We start from the raw sequence: 19,586 nt of genomic DNA on the forward strand, positions 1-19,586 counted from the left end.
ATTCAATACATTCGATGAAATATGTTATATATCTTTCTCTCATAGGAGAGTGTGGTTTCTATATACTTGTAAGTCTGTATATGAATTCCACTTTTATATGAGAGGGAAACATAGCACACTAGGTGTACATATTTATTTCTCCATCACTAAAGGGGGAGGGGGTTCAATTTTGAAGTTTCATGCATGCTAAATAATCTAAGCAAATAGGCACCACAAGGAGAAACAAACATTACATATAGTAAGATAATTTCCTTGACGAAGAAGAGAAAATTACAACTGCTTCAGAAATATACTCATTTGCCACCAATTGGTGTGAGCTTGCTCAGGGGAAAAACAATCCGTTAGATACGATGTGATAGAAAATCATTAACTTTGAGACGGAAACACGAAAAAAGACAACAATATACCTAGATAAAATTCAGAATTCCTAAACAAAATAAAAACCATTCCATTAGCATGCATTTAGTGACTTGAAGTTGCTAAAAATTTCTGTTTGTACAAGAAATAAGCTTCAATTTTTCTTCAGCTTCAACGTACTGGCGAATGTCAGTTTTTAATGCACGGTCTGGATGAAATTTTAACACGACTTGTTTGTAAGCTGTTTGCACCTGAAATCAAGAAATGATTAATAAGGTGTAGTTGTGGCATATTCACCTTCACACAATTCAAGCATGCAACAACTTTTAAATCAGGTTAAAGATAATTTTGCAGCACCAAATAGCTTTTTACCTCTGCAAATGCCCAGTCATAATATCCTTTTAAAGCTCTATAAGTAATCTAGTATGTGAGAAGCAACGTGGGAAGATCGAGTTCTTATGCAACAATAATTTTTAGATTAAACCCTTGAGGACAAGGGCTGATCAGTATGTGAGAAGCAACATGGGAAGATCAAGCTCTTATGCAACAATAATTTTCAGATTAAACTCTTGAAGACAAGGGCTAATTTCAAGGGAGGAGGAATGTTATGTGCTTAGTTTGTATTTAATTTTATTATTTAAGATTTTATTTTTGTTATTAGGAATTGGGTAATCAAATAATGAATCGGATAAATTGTTAGCTTAGTATTTGAATAAATCTTATCTACTTGTAGTAGATAATATTAGGTTTCTTTTGAATTTAAATGTTAACTTTATTTTGTAAAGCCATCTATTTAGATTAATAAAGGAAGTTGAAAAATAATATTATTGAGTGAGTATAATAGTCCATTTATTAATTAGGAGCTAACCAACAAACTCAATTGGGTTTGCAACAAATTCCTATACAAGTGTTGTAGTCATTTTTGTTCTGCTGGTGTAGAAAAATGCAGACTCGTATGGTACTAACAGTGGATTATTCTAGTTCAATTATTTTTTGCAACATAAAAGTGTACTATCAATTTTGCTACTAAAGATGGAAAATTATTGGGTAGTCCCGGACTACAAGTTTAGCATGCTTACCTTGTAGTCCAAACCAATAAGAAGAAGACAAGTATTAAAAATTTGATGACATAAGTTTATTGCCACGTCACCTCACTACTAACATACTAGTCTACTAATGTTCCTAACGTCCCTTTTAATTCGTCAGTTCTGACTCTTGAGAGGAGATTCAACTCCTCACTCGGCAGCGATGGAGACTTCAACACTACCCCGCTCATTGCCACAGGCCACCACCACGTTTCCTCCCTTGCAATCCCTCGCCTTCACATCGTGGATAAACAAATAGCAATCCAATTATCCAAACCTTCTAGACCTAAGAGGTATGTTGTTCCTCCAACAAGGATAATATTGCTTGCTCCAAGATTCAAGCAATGAATGGGTGAGTCCACTTTCTCTTTCTGTTGGTCAGATGAAATTCCTAGATTTTCTTCTTCCACAAAATTTTCTGCCATAGGTATTCTTAATTGTTTATTATTTAAATTTTTATTTGTGTTTGCTTTTCTTTGATTTCCTTTGATACTCATGTTGATCTCTTTGATGATTATAGTTAGTATTTGATGGACTGATGTGTCTTAAATTATTTTTGTACTGGGTATTTTAGAATTCATGGCCAATTGATTTTACAACTCTGGCTTATTCCTTCTGTACTCTAATTGTTTGATAAAATTCTCCAATGAAAAGATTGTCATTTTTAAAGAATTTTGGTATAGACCTCATGAAACTTGCTTATTACCATCAGAAAAGCTTGATGTAACTATCATAACTCATTCTTGGACATGTTATTGATAGTGCTTAGACATATTGGAGTTCACTTGTGATGTTTATTAATAACTGTAAATTTCACTTATGCTATTTTGTATTAATCGTGTGATAACTAGAGGAACATTTGAATTTTGAGCAGCAACATGATCTTTAGAAAGTGGCTTGGAATTATCTTTAGCCATATCTAAACCCGTAGTAAATTTATCCTATCAATAAACACATACATTGGTTGGATTGTAAAATTTTTAGTTTCTTTGGGTGAAGTATTTGCTGGCTTTCAGTGAATCTATAATTGCTTTAGTAGCTTCTTTTTATTTCAAGCCTTTCTGTACTTGTGAGATTATTTTGGAATTAGCAAGTTAATATTCCACACACGTAAAACATCAAAAGGAGTTGTCATGTTAGGATGATCTTAATCAAAAACAAATTTCAGTAATCCTTATTTTGTCTGAATAAAAAATGCAGTAATTCTTGAAGAGCACTGCAGGTAGGTATACAAGCTGTAACTTAGTCTAAACTTCTTGTGGCTTTTGTATTCATGTTAACGTGATGCTGAAATAAGTTGATGGAATTTATATCCTATATTATGTCAATTAAACATTATTTTTCACTTTTCTTTTGTCAATTCTGTTTGGATTGTGTTTTATACTATCAATCTTTGTAGAGACTAGTCTATACTCTTTAATGCTATTGCAACCCATTTGATGTAATAATACCTCCTTGGTTATATAAATTTGTGAAAGTGCAGCTTATCTTTGTTTTGAGGTTTTGATAGTGCACTATATTCATACCTAACCAATTAATGACACAGGATTTTTTCTTAAACAACTGACTGAAAAGTTGAATATTGAGGAGCTTGCAATTTGGGCGATATTGGCTAGGGCAATTTGGAATGACAGAAATAAATTCTACTTTGAGAAGACCCAAATTCAGCTGAGAAATATTCTGGATGGAGCAACTAGTTTTTTGGGGAATAACAGAGACTCATGGCTTCCCACAAACATTCATAAGTTGCTTCCTTGATGTAGTTTTCTGGTTATTGGTTCTTTTGACTGTATTTTCAAAGCTGTATCTTTTTCTATTTCTCCCTGGCTAGGTGTTTGCTATGCCAGGGGTCATACTTTGTTTATGTTTTCTTTGTTAGATATTCAAAACAATTCTATCTTTTCTCTCAAAAAAGCAATGAGATTTGAATTCTTGTAATTTCAAAATACACATGTAATGTGAGTTTGTGTTTTCATTGCCCACTACTATTGAATTCATTGGATGTGGTTGTCAATTTAAATTACACAGTAATTCCCTTGGTCATGACTATGAAGCAAGATCATTAACCATAATAAAAATTTGAGGTAGGTTAACTTTAAGATACATTTTGCTACAATGCAATTCTCACATTTGCTTTCTATACCATTATTTTTTTTAAATGCTTTATATATCATTGTTGGAAAGAAAAAAAAAATCATGGAATTCAACAAATCTTGTATATGTGTTTGAAGTTTATCACACTAACCATTTTACATTAGAAAAGTCTAAGACCACATAATTTTTCACAATTTCTTTCCACAATTGTGATGGGACAGAGTATGATTGGTCAAGAAAAAATTGTGGGTTCATGTGTAAGTGATAGTTAGCCACTCATAATTTGCCATGTTAGAGTTGTGGCAAAAAAGTTGTGGAATAATTTGTGGTCCTAGAACTACTCTTTTACATCAAATGTTACCATAATATGCACTTCCACTAAATGCTTTCAAATTCCAAGAAACTAAATTAAGATAAGACATCTTTCTTTTAGTTCAAAAAACATATACATTACAAGATTATTAAAGCTTTTCTTTGGAATGTAAGCAACTAAGCGTATAAAATCAGCACATAACTTTCCATGGGCTCCAACTCAAATTTGAGTAAATCTGTAAGTACAAAAAGAAGTTTCTTTCAAACTAAAGCAGTCTAAAAACAAATTCACTTTGGTAGATGACAACCGAAAAGTAAAAACAAAGGATTCCTAAAAGAAAGCTAGGCAGCAAGGCTTCAATGTAGAATGTATAATTGTTTCCACAAATGAAAGCATCATCACACTTATTTTTCAGCTATCCATTGAAATATCCTTCTAGATTTTTGTAGTTGTGAAACCTTTCTCTCCACCTCTACTCATTTTGCTTCTCTAAGGTCTGAACTTCTTCTGCATAATGATTGAATATCAAAACTAAATAATGTATGAATATAATATATATATATATATATATATTCATCCCGCAATTAATACAAAATAGCATATGTGAAATTTACAATTATTAATAAACATCATAAGTGAACTCCAATATGTCTAAGCACTATCAATAACATGTCCAAGAATGAGTTATGATAATTACATCAAGCTTTTCTGACGGTAATAAGCCAGTTTCATGAAGGTCTATACCAAAATTCTTTAAAAATGACAGTCTTTTCATTGAGGAATTTTATCAAACAATCAGAGTACAGAAGGAATGAGCCATAGTTGTAAAATCAATTGGCCATGAATTCTAAAATACCCAGTACAAAAATAATTCAAGACACATCAGTCCATCAAATACTAACTATAATCATCAAAGAGATCAGCATGAGTAAAAAAAAAAAAAAAGCAAACACAAATAAAAATTTAAATAATAAACAATTAAGAATACATATGGCAAACAATAAAGAATACCTATGGATAAAAATTTTGTGGAAGAAGAAAATCTAGGAATTTCATCTGACCAATAGAAAGAGAAAATGGACTCACCCATTCATTGCTTGAATCTCGTAGCAAGCAATATCATCCTTGTTGGAGGAACAACATACCTCTCGGGTCTAGAAGGTTTGGATAATTGGATTTCTATTTGTCTATCCATGATATGGAGGCAATGGATTGCAGGGGAGTAAACGTGGAGGTGGCCTATAGCAATGAGTGGGGCAATGTTGAAGTCTCCATCGCTGTTGAGTGAGAAGTTGAATCTCCTCTCAAGAGTCAGAACTGACGGATTAAAAGGGACGTTAGTAGACTAGTATGTTAGTAGTGAAGTGACGTGGCAATAAACTTATGTCATCAAATTTTTAATACTTGTCTTCTTCTTATTGGTCCGGACTACAAGGTAAGCATGTTGATCTTGTAGTCCGGGACTACCCAATAATTTCCCAAGATGGATAATTTCCCAATAATTTCCCACTAAAGATTTACAAACTAACATGATAATAAATGTAATTGGTAACTACATCAACAAAATAATCAATAAGTTTCTTGATTATTATTAATATTTTGTATTTAAAAGTTGACACATTAATTTAGAAGGTTTATTTAGTAAAATTTACTACCCTTAGAGGGTTCCATTAAATATGTGATTCCATTAACTTGTACGCATTGCAAGACTTCAGCTTGCATATTTACACATGCCTGTTTTTTCTTGGAAAATCAAGCATATTTACATAGGCCTTTTGTGTGTATGATATCTATATATCTATGTATGTATGTGTATATATATATATATATATATATATNTTAAAATATGAAGTGGCATATTTTAAATACCAAATAATTTTTTTAATATTATTTTAATGGCCATGTCAGCATTTACTGTGTCAATAGTGCACTTCGTTTGCCACATCAACAATTTCTGTTAGTGAGATGATGGTAGGGACTAAAATAGAACGCGTTTTCATTTCAAGGACTAAAAATGGTAAAATAGAAAGTAAGGACTAAAATAGAAATGTAAGGACTAAAATAGAAATGGACCCAAAATGTAAGTATCAAAAGTGCATTTACGCCTAAATTTTTTTAGCTTTTTGCTACAGTGCACAACTATTTATGACTATGCACTGTAGCAAAAAGCAAAAAAAAAAAAAAATATATATATATATATATATATATAGGCGTAAATGCATTTTTAGTCCCTATATTTGACGTTTTTCCATTTTAGTCCCTACATTTTATTTTTTCCACTTTTAGTCCCTAAAACCAATTTATGCGTTCCATTTTAGTCCTTTCCGTCAGTCAACTGACGGAAATAGCTGAGGTGGCAGCCGGAGCAATTAAAATATTATAAAAATGCCACGTCACCCATACACATCAGCATATAAATTTAAAAAATTAATTTATTAATTTTAACTAAATAATAAAAATAAAAAAAGAATTAAAAACAAAATTCATATAATTAAAACCGAATTTAAAAAATCATATCAAACTCAAACTCTATTCTCTCGTCTCAACCAACCCAAACAAAAATTTACATTAGATCATTTGACTTTAAGTGTATTTACTTTTCTTTAAGTGAGCTCACTCTAAAATCATGATCTGATTTTAAAGAGAGCTCTACCCAAAAAAGAGAGTTTAGAGAGAGGGAGAGAATGAGATGAGATGAGGTTTGGAGTAGATCTAGAGGAAGGGGGCTGGCGGTTTGGAGCAGATCTGAGGAAAGGGGTCCAGCGGTTTGGAGCAGATCTAGAGGAAAGGGGCTGGCGGTTTGGAGCAGATCTAGAGGAAGGTCTCGGTTTCGATCCTGGTCTCGGCTCCAGCCTCCGTCTGGTCTCGATCTCGGCCTTCGTTCTAGTCTCAGCCTCCGTCTCGGCCACAATGGAGCTCGCCGGTCTCGGCCTTCGTCCTGGTCTTGGCCACAATGGAGCTCGCTGATCTCGGCCACCGTCTTGGCGTGGGTTTGTTGACTGATCGGTGGGGTGGTGGTGGCTTGATTGTGTCGGTCGTTGGTGGTCGGATCTGGTTTGGTTGTGTTGGTTTGGGTTTGATTGTGTTGATCTGGGTTTGTTGTGATTGGTTTCTTGATCTGGGTTGGTTTTTTAACTGGGTTTATGAGTTTGATTTGTTGAGAATTCGGTGTTGATTGTGTTAGAATTTGGGGAAGAACATGAAGAATTCGATGAACTTGATTTGTGGTAGATCAGATGGTGCTGGGTTTGATGATCTCTAAGGTGTTGAATTTGGGTTTTTTCTTCTTGTTTTCATTTATGTCCTAGTGATCTGGGTTTAAGTTCTTGGGTTGCTGGTTTGTGTTCCTGTGATGGGTTTGAGTTCTTGGTTGCTGGGTTTGATTTGGGAAGAATATGAAGAACAATCTGAAGAACATGAAGAACAATCTTGTTGCTGGGTTTAATTCTGTTTTTATTTTTATTATTTAGTTAAAATTAATAAATTAATTTTTTAAATTTATATGCTGATGTGTCATGGGTGACGTGGCATTTTTATAATATTTTAATTGCTCCGGCTCCACCTCAGCTATTTCCGTCGGTTGATTGACGGAAAGGACTAAAATGGAACGCGTAAATTGGTTTTAGGGACTAAAAGTGGAAAAAAAAAATGTAGGGACTAAAATGGAAAAACGTCAAAATTTTGCCGACGAAAGAAAAGGTATATATATATATATATATATATATATTTCCAACTAGCCTCATGTGGAAGGGGATCTGAGTCACCTCTAAGTTCGATTCCTAAGCCACGAAGCAATGAGGCCATATCCGTTGTTTTCAATTTATCAAGCTCCTTTCTTATTCAACACGAAGTTGCTCTTTCAATTTCATATTTTTCTCATCCTTGATTTGCCATCATTTAGCAGATGGGGAAAAACATAGTAGTTAGTAAACGAGCAATGTAGGAAACTTTTTTAAGTCATGTCTTGCTAAACGTTAAGAAGGAAATATATAACTGGCAAATACAGCACAAAGACACAAAATTGGATTAAGAGAGAAACCATCTTGATGAGTTGTATTTACACTCTCTGCACAATGTGCAATATTTTAGTGTGGTTGATAGTGTCTCTTCTGGCCAGCCCAAAAAAATTGGGACAAAGGCTTATTTGTTTGGTTGTTGTTGTTTATAGTTTCTCTTCTATATTACTTTCTCTACTACCTACTAGCGACCCCATAAAACATATACTTAGTTGTTGGTGATTTTGTTGCAGTTGCTATTTCGTGAGGATGCCACTGTTGATGATCTTATAGATGTTATTGAGGGAAATCGGAAATACATGAAGTGTATATATGTTTACAACAAGATAGACGTTATTGGTATTGATGATGTTGACAACTTAGCTCGGCAACCTAATTCAGTTGTCATTAGTTGCAATCTGATGGTAGATTTTACATTTCTAATCTTTACCAACTTTGATTGTGGAATTTAACATTTGGAGCTTGCAGTAACCCATCTCAGTTCCAATGCCTTTTGAAGCAAACAGAGATCGTTCTGTGGTTTAATGCAGTTTCTTCTTGTAAAATGTACTTTCTCATTGTGCATTTATGCAAAACATATGTTACCACGCATCTAATTATGCATCCAAACATATGATATAACTCCTTGTTGAAGCATTATAATTTGTACAGATTTTCATTCGATGTGAATGGCTTTGTAACTTATATGGCTCATGTTGCTTAAACAGCTGAACTTCGACAGACTACTAGCAAAAATGTGGGAAGAGATGGGGCTTGTAAGAGTTTATACAAAGCCACAAGGCCAGCAACCTGATTTCTCAGATCCTGTAGCTCTTTCTGCTGTATGGGGCTTGTTAGAGTTTATACTCTTGGTATTTGATTTCAGAATAGAGGTGGCTGCACTGTTGAAGACTTCTGTAATCACGAACATAGAAGTTGGGTGAAGGAGGTGAAATATGTGCTAGTATGGGGTATAAGTGCCAGGCACTACCCGCAGCATTGTGGCCTTAGTCATTTACTTCAAGATGAGGATGTGGTTCAGATTGTTAAAAAAAAGGTGCAGACAATTATTTCCTTGTTTAATAGTCTGATTGAAAGTGTATTTACTTGATAACTATACTGGCTGCTTTGTCGTTATACTTGAACGGGAAACTTCTTTGATAAAAACTCCTTGCAACGTCAACCCCGCCCGCTATGAAAAACTGAATTTGTGATTGAAATCAGAAAACTATTATTGATGAAACTGATCTGTACATATATACTCAAAGACCCAAAAACAGAGCACGTGACTAACTAAATAAAAACTACTCTGTTGCTACATGTTGCTGCACGTGTGAACACATACAAACAAATGTAACTAACTACCACACGTGAGTCACTAGCCTACCTTTAGTTATATACAAAACTACAAGTAGCTTACAACACAACTCCAACTATGCTACATCTCTATTCTGTCGTGTGTGTCTGTACAATTCTTGAAACTCTTCAATCTTTATACTTGTTGCTTTGGCATCTGCTGTAACATCATCAAAATGTCTTGCTTGATCTGACACACATTGATGCTGCCCTGGTGCACTATCTGCTGCACTGTGTTGCAGCCTGAGCTGCATCAGTGTAGCAGCTGATGCACTTGCTACATGTTGGTGCTGCCTTGGTGCACTATCTGCTGCACTGTGTTGCAGCCTGGGCTGCACCAGTGTGGCAGCTGATGCACCTGCTGCAGAACTGGGAACAGAGCTGGGAACTACAACTTTAGGACTTTGATACCCGCCCCCACAAAAAAAAAAAAGGGAAGGGGAAGGACGAGGTAGGTTCAAGTCGCATTCAACAGCGCCTGCTCAAATATCTGATATGGAGAAAAAGGCTCCATTGAAGACATAATTCCATTGACAGGTGCTACAATGCAGACCTGTGGTTTTTGAATGAAGTGGCATGGAAGATATACTTTAAGATAGATAGATCTATTGGCTCGTGTTGTAATTTGAGTTGTTCTTCAAAAAGCTGTCCTTTAGAATATACTGGTTGATTGTAATGCCAAACTTATTCTAGCAGATTTTGTATTCCTTTTGGAGTTTCTTATGGAAATGAGAATCCTACGTTGCATTAAAAAAAAAAAAAAACAGTAAACTCCTTTTAGAAATTTGTAAGTTTGCCTTGTGGTTTTCAGATCCTATGGGAAAATACTAACAGCTTGCATTCTAGGCATGAAAACATGTTATCTGTAAGTTTGTGCAAAGGCTAATAAGCTTTACCTGATGCTGTTTCCTATAATGAAATTATTATGGATTGAAAGTGAGCCATACAAGCATCATCATATTCTAGATTCTCTGTTCCATAATTGATATCTGTGCACCATAAACCTCTTAGTGAGCCATAGAAGCATCATCAGTTGAGTTAGCTGGCACCTTTGTTTGTTATGCTGCATTGATTTTTCCAGAAGACCTTATTCCCAATCGTTACCAAGGCTACTCTTTGTGCATCAAACAGAAACACATTTTCAGGAGTATGACCATACAACCAACGATGAATAAGTGTTCTTGCAGCACATGATATTTAATAATTCATTTCTCAAAACTGAGATTGTGATTTGTGAGTTCATTGGAACAAAAAAGCCTGTGTCACATTATCACACAGTGGGCGGGTTGAATTTGCTGGGGTCATTGTCAAGAGCTAAATTATATGACAGTTGTAATCTATTTTGAAGTGTTCTAACTCCTTGTATAAAATATTACTTTTTTTTTTTTTTTTTGGTTAAAAGGGAAAATGCATTAAAAATAGCTAGCCATAAAAGACGAAGTAATGGCTAAAAGCCTTAAGGAGTACAACCCAGCAGCATCCAAGTTCAAAATAGTACATAATTCATCAGTAGGTGGTGAATCTAACACCACAAAATTCCAAGGAAGGGAGCAGCCTGCTCTAGCAATGTTGTTAGCGCATCTATTTGCCTCCCTAAAAACATGGATGATCTTGATATGATGGAACTGCCCCAGGAGGTACCTGCAATTGTTGAGCAGAGGGGAATATGAGCTGTTAATGGGTTTTTTAGATAGAACAAGATTAACAATGACTTGAGCATCTAATTCTACAAGCAGTTGAGTAATGTCAAGTTGGGCTGCAAGCATCAGCCCGTCTCTCAAGGCCCAAAACTCAGCAGCAATACTGGTTGCATTACCAATATTCCTCATGTATCCCCTAATCCACTTTCCATGATGATAAAAAATGAGGCCGCCCCCACTTGCCTTCCCCAGATTCCCTTGAGAAGCCCCATCAGAATTTAACTTAAACCATCCTTGATCAGGTCTGTGCCATCATATCGGGGTGGCAATGTAGTGCTTGGACTTTTGCCCCTTCCTCACACAGTAAAAGAATTCTTGAGCAAGTTGGATGCACATCAAGTGGAGTTTGGGGCTGCTAGGGGCATTTTCAAAGACCACTCTTTATCTATGTTTCCACAGGCACCAGATCGCAAAAGGAATTGTGCATTCCAGGAAAAGCCGTTAACCAGAACCTGGTTGCTGTATAAACAGTTTTGCTTAATCTAGTCCAGCAGGCTCAATTGGAGGAAGTTAGTTAAAGATTGGGGGGTTCCAAGCTGTTTCCAGAATTTTAGAGCAATGGGGCAGTCTCTTAATAGGTGTAGGATAGATTCCTCCTGGCTCTGGCATAAGGGGCAACTCGTGTTGCAGGATATGCCCCTGGCAGCGATGACTTGCTGCACCGGAATGCTATTGTGGTAGCAAAGCCATATGAAGTGCTTGATTTTTGGTATGGTGTCAAACGTCCATAACCAATACCCTGAGAAAGAATGGGGGTTTGTATCTTCAGGTCTGGCCAGATCATATGCGGAGGCAGTGCTGAATTCTCCATTTTGAGAGAATTTCCAAACCAAGGTGTATTCTTTTTCACCAAATAACTACATGGGGGTTGCTAGGATCTTTTCCAAAACCACACTTGGTAGTTCGAAAGAGATTTTTTCCCAACACCATCTTTCATCTTGGAAGATGTTTGCAATGGTCAGGTTAGTTTCCTGTTGTGTGAGCGGACCCTCAATAAGCTCTCTGATAGAGCTTCCCTTAATCCATTTGCTTCCCCAAAATTGGAGAGTTGAGTTAGTCCCCACATTCCAACATATGCCTCTTTCAAACACAGGAAAACCCACCTTGATAGCAGTCCAAATGGAGGAGCATAGAAATTTGTCAGGGTCTTTGGAATTCCTTCTAGGCCGTGAGCAATATTTATTTAACACAGTTTTAGCCCATAGTGAGTCTCTCTCATGGTACAGTAAATTGCCCCTTCCTCAGCTATAGTGGAAAAGAAACACAATAGATATTCATCAAAAGGATTTGTTTTAAATCCAGCTCCATCCATGATATTTTCTCATTCTTTTTGCACTCATTACCTGTCTCAAACTCTCTGCATCATCCCATTTATTCATTGTATTTGCCAAAAGCACATAATTTCCTGTACAACTATTTTAGTAATGCCTCTGCAACTATGGCGTTACTAAATCTTTGTATTACAACAGGAGTTTCTGTTTTAAGGCCAAAATACTTGTCTTCAATCTAAAACTTGGAGTTGAGCTTACTATCAAATGCTTTTGGTAAAAGACACATACTAATCTTTTAAAGATTAATTATTCGTAACTACAAAGGTAATGGAGAGGGAGTTGCTTACTAGCAAATAGCAACTATGATTATCACACAAAGAAGACTTCTTTAAAAAAAAAAAAAAAAAAAGGAAAAAAGGTCTTTTAACAAATGTACGAGCACCTTCAAAGAGCAAATTCCAGTAATTATCATGAGTATTACATCCAATCCAAGAAAAATTTAGAGACACTAAATGGAGAGTTTTGGAAATGAATGCTGAATGTTGTCATAAGGTCCACCCTTTCAAGGCTTTTGTCCTTCATGTCCATCAAGACAGGTAAATATCTGCCCTCTTTTGCTTGTCAAGTGGAAGGCCTTTCCTGCATATTTCCAAAACTTTATAAGAATAGTTGGACATAATATAACAAAAATGAACTTTAAGTTTCAGACTAGAACACTACCTTTGGAGTTCAATTTTGGAATAATCAATCTCAGCAACTACCACAGTCTCCTCATGCCCTGAGGTTGCAATTATCTCACCAGACTGCTTATTAATTACCATTAAAAAAAAATTCTAAATGTTAAACCTTTTATCTAGGAAGAAATTGAAATGATTAAGTCCAAACTTTCATAACCCAGCAAAAAAAAAAAAAAAAAAAAATCCAAACTTTAATACCGGTCCAACAAGGGTAGAGTGGCCCCATATTGCATAGCTACCACTAGAATCTCGAGAGGGTGAGCAAGTAGCTACAAACAACTGCCACCATAACAAAAAAAGGTTCATAGCGAAATTGCATTAAGCCTATAAAAGAAAATTTTGAGGTGCTACAGATTTTTCAGTACCTGGTTATCTGCTGCTCTGAAAGTTTAAAAAAATGTGTTAGTGAGATAAGTATTGTTGCTATGATTGGTTTTTATAAATACTCAATTCAGGGGGAAAAATGTTTGAGCAGAAGAAGCCTATAGGTTCTTAGTTCTTACCAAGTAATGTTAGAAGCAAAAAAAATTTTGCAAGTTTTTTTCACAATTGCTGATGTGCCAAGATATGATCGGAACAACATCAGCCACATTTAATACACCAATCATACCATGCCACATTGCCACTTTGACGATTGTGAAAAAAATTTGGCCAATAGATTTACTGATTCTTACCTTGCTCTCTGCATCACTTCCCATAACAATTCACCAGTGCTAATGTTAAAGGCCCCAGGATAGCATATTATACGAGCACCTGCAGGTATTTACACTCAATAAATTTGTCATACATATCATATGCATAGTGAACTAGAGACCACTATTATTTCAAAAAAATGGAGAACCTTTTGCTCTATATAATGCAGCAAGCTCAGGGAAGCGTATATCATGACAAATTCCTATTCCAATACGGCCAACATCTGCATTGAACAATTGCTTATCAGTGGCCAAGTCTATTTGAAAAATTGTTCATCAACCATTAAAACTAAATGATAGATTAATGTTATATCACTAACTCTCACAAGTATTGTCACATAAGTCTTTTTTTTTGAGAAGATATTGTCACATAAGTCTTAAGGACGCTATTTTTAACAATTTTGTTCATCACTGCTAACGTGGCTTGTTTGAGTGATGCATGATAAAGTAGTGCCAATGGTGGACCCATGCAAAAGTAATATAGCTCCAATGTCAGCAATTATGTTCCATAGAACTACTCTTAGTGTCAAATGAGCCTCTAATCATGGCACCTAATGACACCCTACTAAACCACATCCACTTTAGCTGAGTAGGCACAGAAGGTACATATTCTAAAATATAGTCTGATCACAAAAAATGCTAGTGATATTTTAGGTTTGAGTCTAGATCATATATACCTGTGTCCACAATGGTTGGTTTATCTCCTGCAGCAAAGAAGTCAGATTCCTTGAATGTAATATCTCCTGGAATTTCAATATCAAACAAATGAATCTGCAAAGAACACAATTGAATTAGAAGCAAATTCTAAATGTGATATGGTTCAAATATTCCTATCCATGTAACATATGCTCTAGAATCTTAATGAAAATAGATATGTGCACGTGCTCACTTTTCTATGCTTTGCCTTGAGCTTTCCATCAGGTCCAAATACACAGCTAGTATTATACAATCGGCCATCACTGGATTCAGGCACAGATCCACCAACAATTGTGATTCCATGAGAACAAGCAGCTTCGGATAACATGGAAAACGTTGGTGAGGCATCCTCATTCTCAAAATCCTCAGCGAATTTTGCAAAGTAATCATTTGAATAAGGACAGTTCCACATTTCCTTCATTGAAAATAAGCAAATAAACAAGAATCATGTTAATTTACAAAGACTTCTAACAAACTATTATTTCGAACCACATTGCTATTGCCTATTGCAACTATCACATGGGTAGCTAGGCAACTCACAGGTAAAACAACAAGCCTTGCACCGCACTCTACAGCAGCTTTAATTGAATTACGAGCACAAACCAGATTCTGATTCTTCTCTGATGTAACAGATAGCTGACAAAGGCCAATCTTAAACTGTCCACAATATATAGCAACTACAATTACTAGTCAATGACTAAAAATGGAAAAAAGAAAAAGTGACCCTAAATTCTTGAACAAATATTAGATTCTTCACTTCCTACTTTACAACAACAAAGCCTCAATCTCAAAATTAAAGGTTAACTATAGATTCTCTACAACAGACTAGTCTTGATCGTTATGTATACTCCAATCTGCGTCTTACTCTACTAGTGATAAATAATTCTTCTATTCAGTTTTATTATGAAGAAATGACTAGAACCAAAAAATTGATTGATGCATTTATTTGTTTTCTTGATAATTAAACACATATACCAACTATATTAGTATGTACTACATGCAATAATTTATAGTACATGTTCATATATAGACTAGCATATGAACTATTAAAATCATTTAAAAAAAATCCAGAATGTTTGTGAGATATATAAAGTAACAAATTAAAAGGGTGCTAACGACCAGAAGAACAAAATATAGGACAAGATTTGAAGTTAAAAAAAAAAAAAGGAGAACCAAACCTTTGTAATATTACTGGGTACTTGTTCTGAGGCAGCGAGCATGGTGTGCTCTAAGGAGCTTGGTGTAGAAGATGCCATCATTGCATTCACACACCAAGACTGAGCTGATGTTATTTAGGCAAAAGACAGTTCTAGGACCAATAATTCTCAAAGTTTGTGTTTTTCTTTTTCCCTAGAGTCAACGGGCCTATCTATTCTGCGCATGCATCTATGCATGCCCTGTTTGCGAGTTGTCGTCTTATAAGGTCGTAATTCCCTACTCCCTAGCGCAGAGAAGTAACTGAGAATTTGCTTTAAGCCAAACTGAACTAATTAATAGGAAAATTTTATTATTTTGTATTCTCAATTTCTCAGTCCATAGTGACTTGGAACTTTTTTTTTTCTCTTAGATAAATGATTAATTTTATTATGAATTTAACTTGTTAATGAAATTTTTATTTTTTAGAATACTAAGTATTTATAACACACACGGAAATTAGACATGGCAAAACGGGCGGGTCGGGTCGGGTTGGGTTCGGGTCGGGTCAATCGGGTCACGGGTCAAACGGGTCATGGGTCAAAACGGGTTATTTTAAGCGGGTCAAAATCGGGTTCGGGTCAATCGGGTTGCGGGTCGGGTCAGGTCGGGTCGAGTCGGGTCGTATTTTTCACATGAATTTTTTTATTTTTTTTATTTTTATATAGAAAACAACATGTATTTGTCATTTAAAAAGTTATGCAACAAATTACTTAATGTAAAATGCATTATTTTGAATTCATCACATATATAAAAAATGAACTCAATTAAACTTATTAATACTTATTCAACAATTTTAAAATTATACAAATCCTAACATTACAATCTAAAACAAAATAACACAAAAATAAGTAAAAGAAATACACAAATTTTATTTCTATACAATATCAACATTCCAAATATAAAATAAAATTACAAATGACATATTGGATAACTCATTTGATAAAGAATAAAAATATATAAGAAATTTACAATCTTGAAATTTAATTTTATAATCTATTATCAGTAGTGGTTGACACTCTATTTCAATTTGAGATATACTTTAAAATTTGATTGCTTACTTATTTATACGTGGTCTCTTTTATGAATATCATATTATTGTTAAGCAACACATACTCTAGGAAATATCATAATTTATTTTGAAAAGCCGTTTATTTTGGACATAAATTATTAAAAAATAGGTCTAAGTATTCATAATTTATGCTAATTTAATACTTTAGCTTCACTATTTTCACACTTGTGAATATTTCTTACATGTCTAAAATTTTAAATCTATGTTTTTAACTCTACTGTAATCAGATTATCTTGACATGTACTTTGCTATTTGATATCTAAAAATATTTACTCATTACAGAATGTTCAACCATTAATTTTTCAATTAATTTGCATATAGTTATGTAAATGTATCAATTGTTTCCTTAAAGTTCACAATAAACAATTAAACCAATATTGTCTTAATTTTACTATTTTTTTACCCAAAAAAAAAGTTTTAAGAAAATGGTTCGGGTTCAGGTCGGGTTGACCCGCAAAAAACACGGGTCGGGTCACGGGTCAATCCGTTTTTGCTTCGGGTCAAAAAAATCGGGTTTGGGTCGGGTATTTTTCGAGTCGGGTCAAAAAATTCTGACCCGTTTTGCCATGTCTAACAGAAATGGAAAAATGTTTAAAAAAAAAAAAAACTTATAGTGGTTTATATCCAAAAAGACTTTAATGAAACCTATTATATTTAGAAAGAGGGTGTATCACATTGATGTCCTCTCAACAATGCAAATAACTAGTTTAGCAACCATAAAAATGTTTGGTTTTGAATAATATATAACATATAATAGATTAATAAGGCCGAGTTGGAAATTTTTTATTTAGAAAATTAATATGTGCTGGTGTATGGTTGTGATGAGTGATCACACTATAAGATGATGTACATTCATACACTCTATTATACTCACTTAGTGGATAATGTTGCTTAGTAAAATATGAGTGAATTAATTAATATTTTTGTTAGTTAGGTTTTATTAAACAATCATATCTTTTAAATAAGGCATATCTATTCATGATTACTGAATGTGTCAAATCCCAAAAGCCCATGACTTTGTGAATTGTGGTGCTTACTAGACTTTGATAGTGTGGGCATTAAAAGCCTTGATCCTCCGAAAAGGCATAAGCAAAGATTTTAAAGGACGATTTACCAAGTGGAGAAAATAACCCATGGCTAGTTTGCAGGGCAGAATCTTGGTGCTGTGTCGTTAGCACTTGAAAAATGATGGCTGGAGTGAGAAACCAATCTCTTGTGCTCTTCTTCTTCTTCTTCTTCTTTTTTTTTTTTTTTTTGATGGTAATGTGATCTTACTTATGTACACTTTAGTGGAATTAGTTTACTCTAGGTGTTGACATGGTCTGTAATGAGTTTTTTGTTTTTATTTTATTTTTATTAAGTGTTATAATTTTTTACTTGTTCTAATTTAAGGTTTATACGTTTTTTCTCAAAAATTTTCATTTAAAACAAATAAATAAATTGACAATAGAGTAATAGAAATTGAAACATAAATTATACAGAACAAACCCCCATTTTGGTTTATGAGAAGAGGTAAAAGTTATCATATTTTCTTTTTCCAACCTTTCTTGGCAATCAAATAGTGAACGCTCATAGAACTGAAAAAGCACAAATCAGGATTGAATAAAAAAATTGAGAATTGAGAAGAGTAAAAAATACATTTAGAGCACGTTTGGTACACTGAATGATCATTACAATATGAATTGTAATCTTTATTACTAGGAATAAAATGTATTGTAATGGAATAATTAAATTTATTCATAAGTTTGGTTGTAAGTTGTAATATTAGAATAAAACTTAAGATTTATTTTAGGAAATATTTTCAGTTTCAACAAAATAAGCGGATCTCAAACGAATTTCAAAATGTAGGGACCAAATTGACTGTGACCCCAAAATGTCGAGATGAAAATAATGTTTTCTCTTTTATTTTTACTATGCTTCTATTGAGTTACATTAGTGGTTATATCATCCACCTATTTTCAACCATCTCTTTTATTTTTTAACTGCTTTTCTTTTATTATTATTAATTCTCAAATTATTGTTACACATTTTCGGTTTTTCCAACATTTCCAGTCAATTATACATTTTGTTTTACGCCCTGGAAACGTTAAATAGGCTTCGACTTAATTTACCACATAACGACCCCAACATGGATAGCATGTTCAAAATTTGATGAACTTTGACTTAATTTCTACCAATACAAATAATTGAGTAGTTATGGATTCTAGTTAACTTAACTAGTAAACTTCTTATCGAATCTCAAATTAATTGATATCTTGGCTTGATGATAAAATACAATCAACGATGCCATAAATTTGAAACACTATCATATCTTTAAAAAAAGAAAAAAGAAAAAAAGAAATCAGTTGCTAAACTATCCAATTTTGAGTAAAAACTACATTGGAAATCATACATAGGTTTGGCTTACTTCCAGTACTTTTCTAACTAAAATATTTTTTTTTGTTTTACTGAGAAACTGACTACCACATCACCCATTAACTAAATAAAATGTGAAGATTTAAAACTCATTACCACTTGTCATTGTGTATTTAAAACAAAAGGAAGTTTCCAATTAAAAAGTACTAGAGGTAAGTTAAACTCTTCATCATACACTTAGTGTAATTATGCAAGCTTATTAGACAACTAGGATTATCTGTGGTTGGATCTTTAGATGCCATGCACGAAAAATAGAGAAATTTTAGGAGTATATATATATATATATTATATAATCTAAAGTGTACAATACGATATAACATACTGAAATCTCCACACTGTAAGTCAAAATTCTATAATGCTTACAAACAATACTTCAAATTATACACTCCGAAGAAAAAATGCACTCAATATACATGACTATATCCTAAAATACCATAAGATTCAACACAAAACATGATCCTACCTAGAATATGCAACCCTGGCAACAATTTATTTATTTTTTTTTTGCATTTCTATTAGTTCATATATATATATATATATATTTTTTTTTTTTGTGTGAAAAAATTCTAAAGTACTATAAATTTTACAGTAAAAATTTATAAACTGATG

General features: G+C 33.9%; 1 protein-coding gene and 2 long non-coding RNA genes across 3 annotated transcripts; 1 reads left to right on the forward strand and 2 right to left on the reverse strand.

Moving 5' to 3' along the window:
• Positions 1–1,565: 1,565 nt before the first annotated feature.
• On the forward strand, positions 1,566–3,424 carry LOC136064926 (uncharacterized). The gene is made up of 2 exons (XR_010626570.1): positions 1,566–1,794; positions 2,989–3,424. It is a non-coding gene; the product is annotated as an uncharacterized LOC136064926 (long non-coding RNA).
• A 635-nt stretch (positions 3,425–4,059) lies between these two features.
• Positions 4,060–5,183, reverse strand: LOC136064927 (uncharacterized). Its single transcript, XR_010626571.1, has 2 exons — positions 4,936–5,183; positions 4,060–4,356 (listed from the first exon to the last, which is right to left on the reverse strand). It is a non-coding gene; the product is annotated as an uncharacterized LOC136064927 (long non-coding RNA).
• A 7,242-nt stretch (positions 5,184–12,425) lies between these two features.
• Positions 12,426–15,628, reverse strand: LOC112028231 (omega-amidase, chloroplastic). The gene is made up of 10 exons (XM_065767392.1): positions 15,475–15,628; positions 14,837–14,953; positions 14,490–14,711; positions 14,278–14,371; positions 13,750–13,824; positions 13,583–13,661; positions 13,274–13,289; positions 13,107–13,187; positions 12,892–12,974; positions 12,426–12,810 (listed from the first exon to the last, which is right to left on the reverse strand). Exons 1-10 carry the CDS (start codon positions 15,553–15,555, stop codon positions 12,759–12,761), a joined length of 900 nt encoding a protein of 299 aa, XP_065623464.1. The 5' UTR covers positions 15,556–15,628; the 3' UTR covers positions 12,426–12,758.
• Positions 15,629–19,586: the final 3,958 nt, after the last annotated feature.

The sequence above is a fragment of the Quercus suber genome, unplaced genomic scaffold (assembly GCF_002906115.3).
Source record: "Quercus suber isolate HL8 unplaced genomic scaffold, Cork oak 2.0 scaffold_800, whole genome shotgun sequence".
Taxonomy (NCBI): Eukaryota; Viridiplantae; Streptophyta; class Magnoliopsida; order Fagales; family Fagaceae; genus Quercus; species Quercus suber.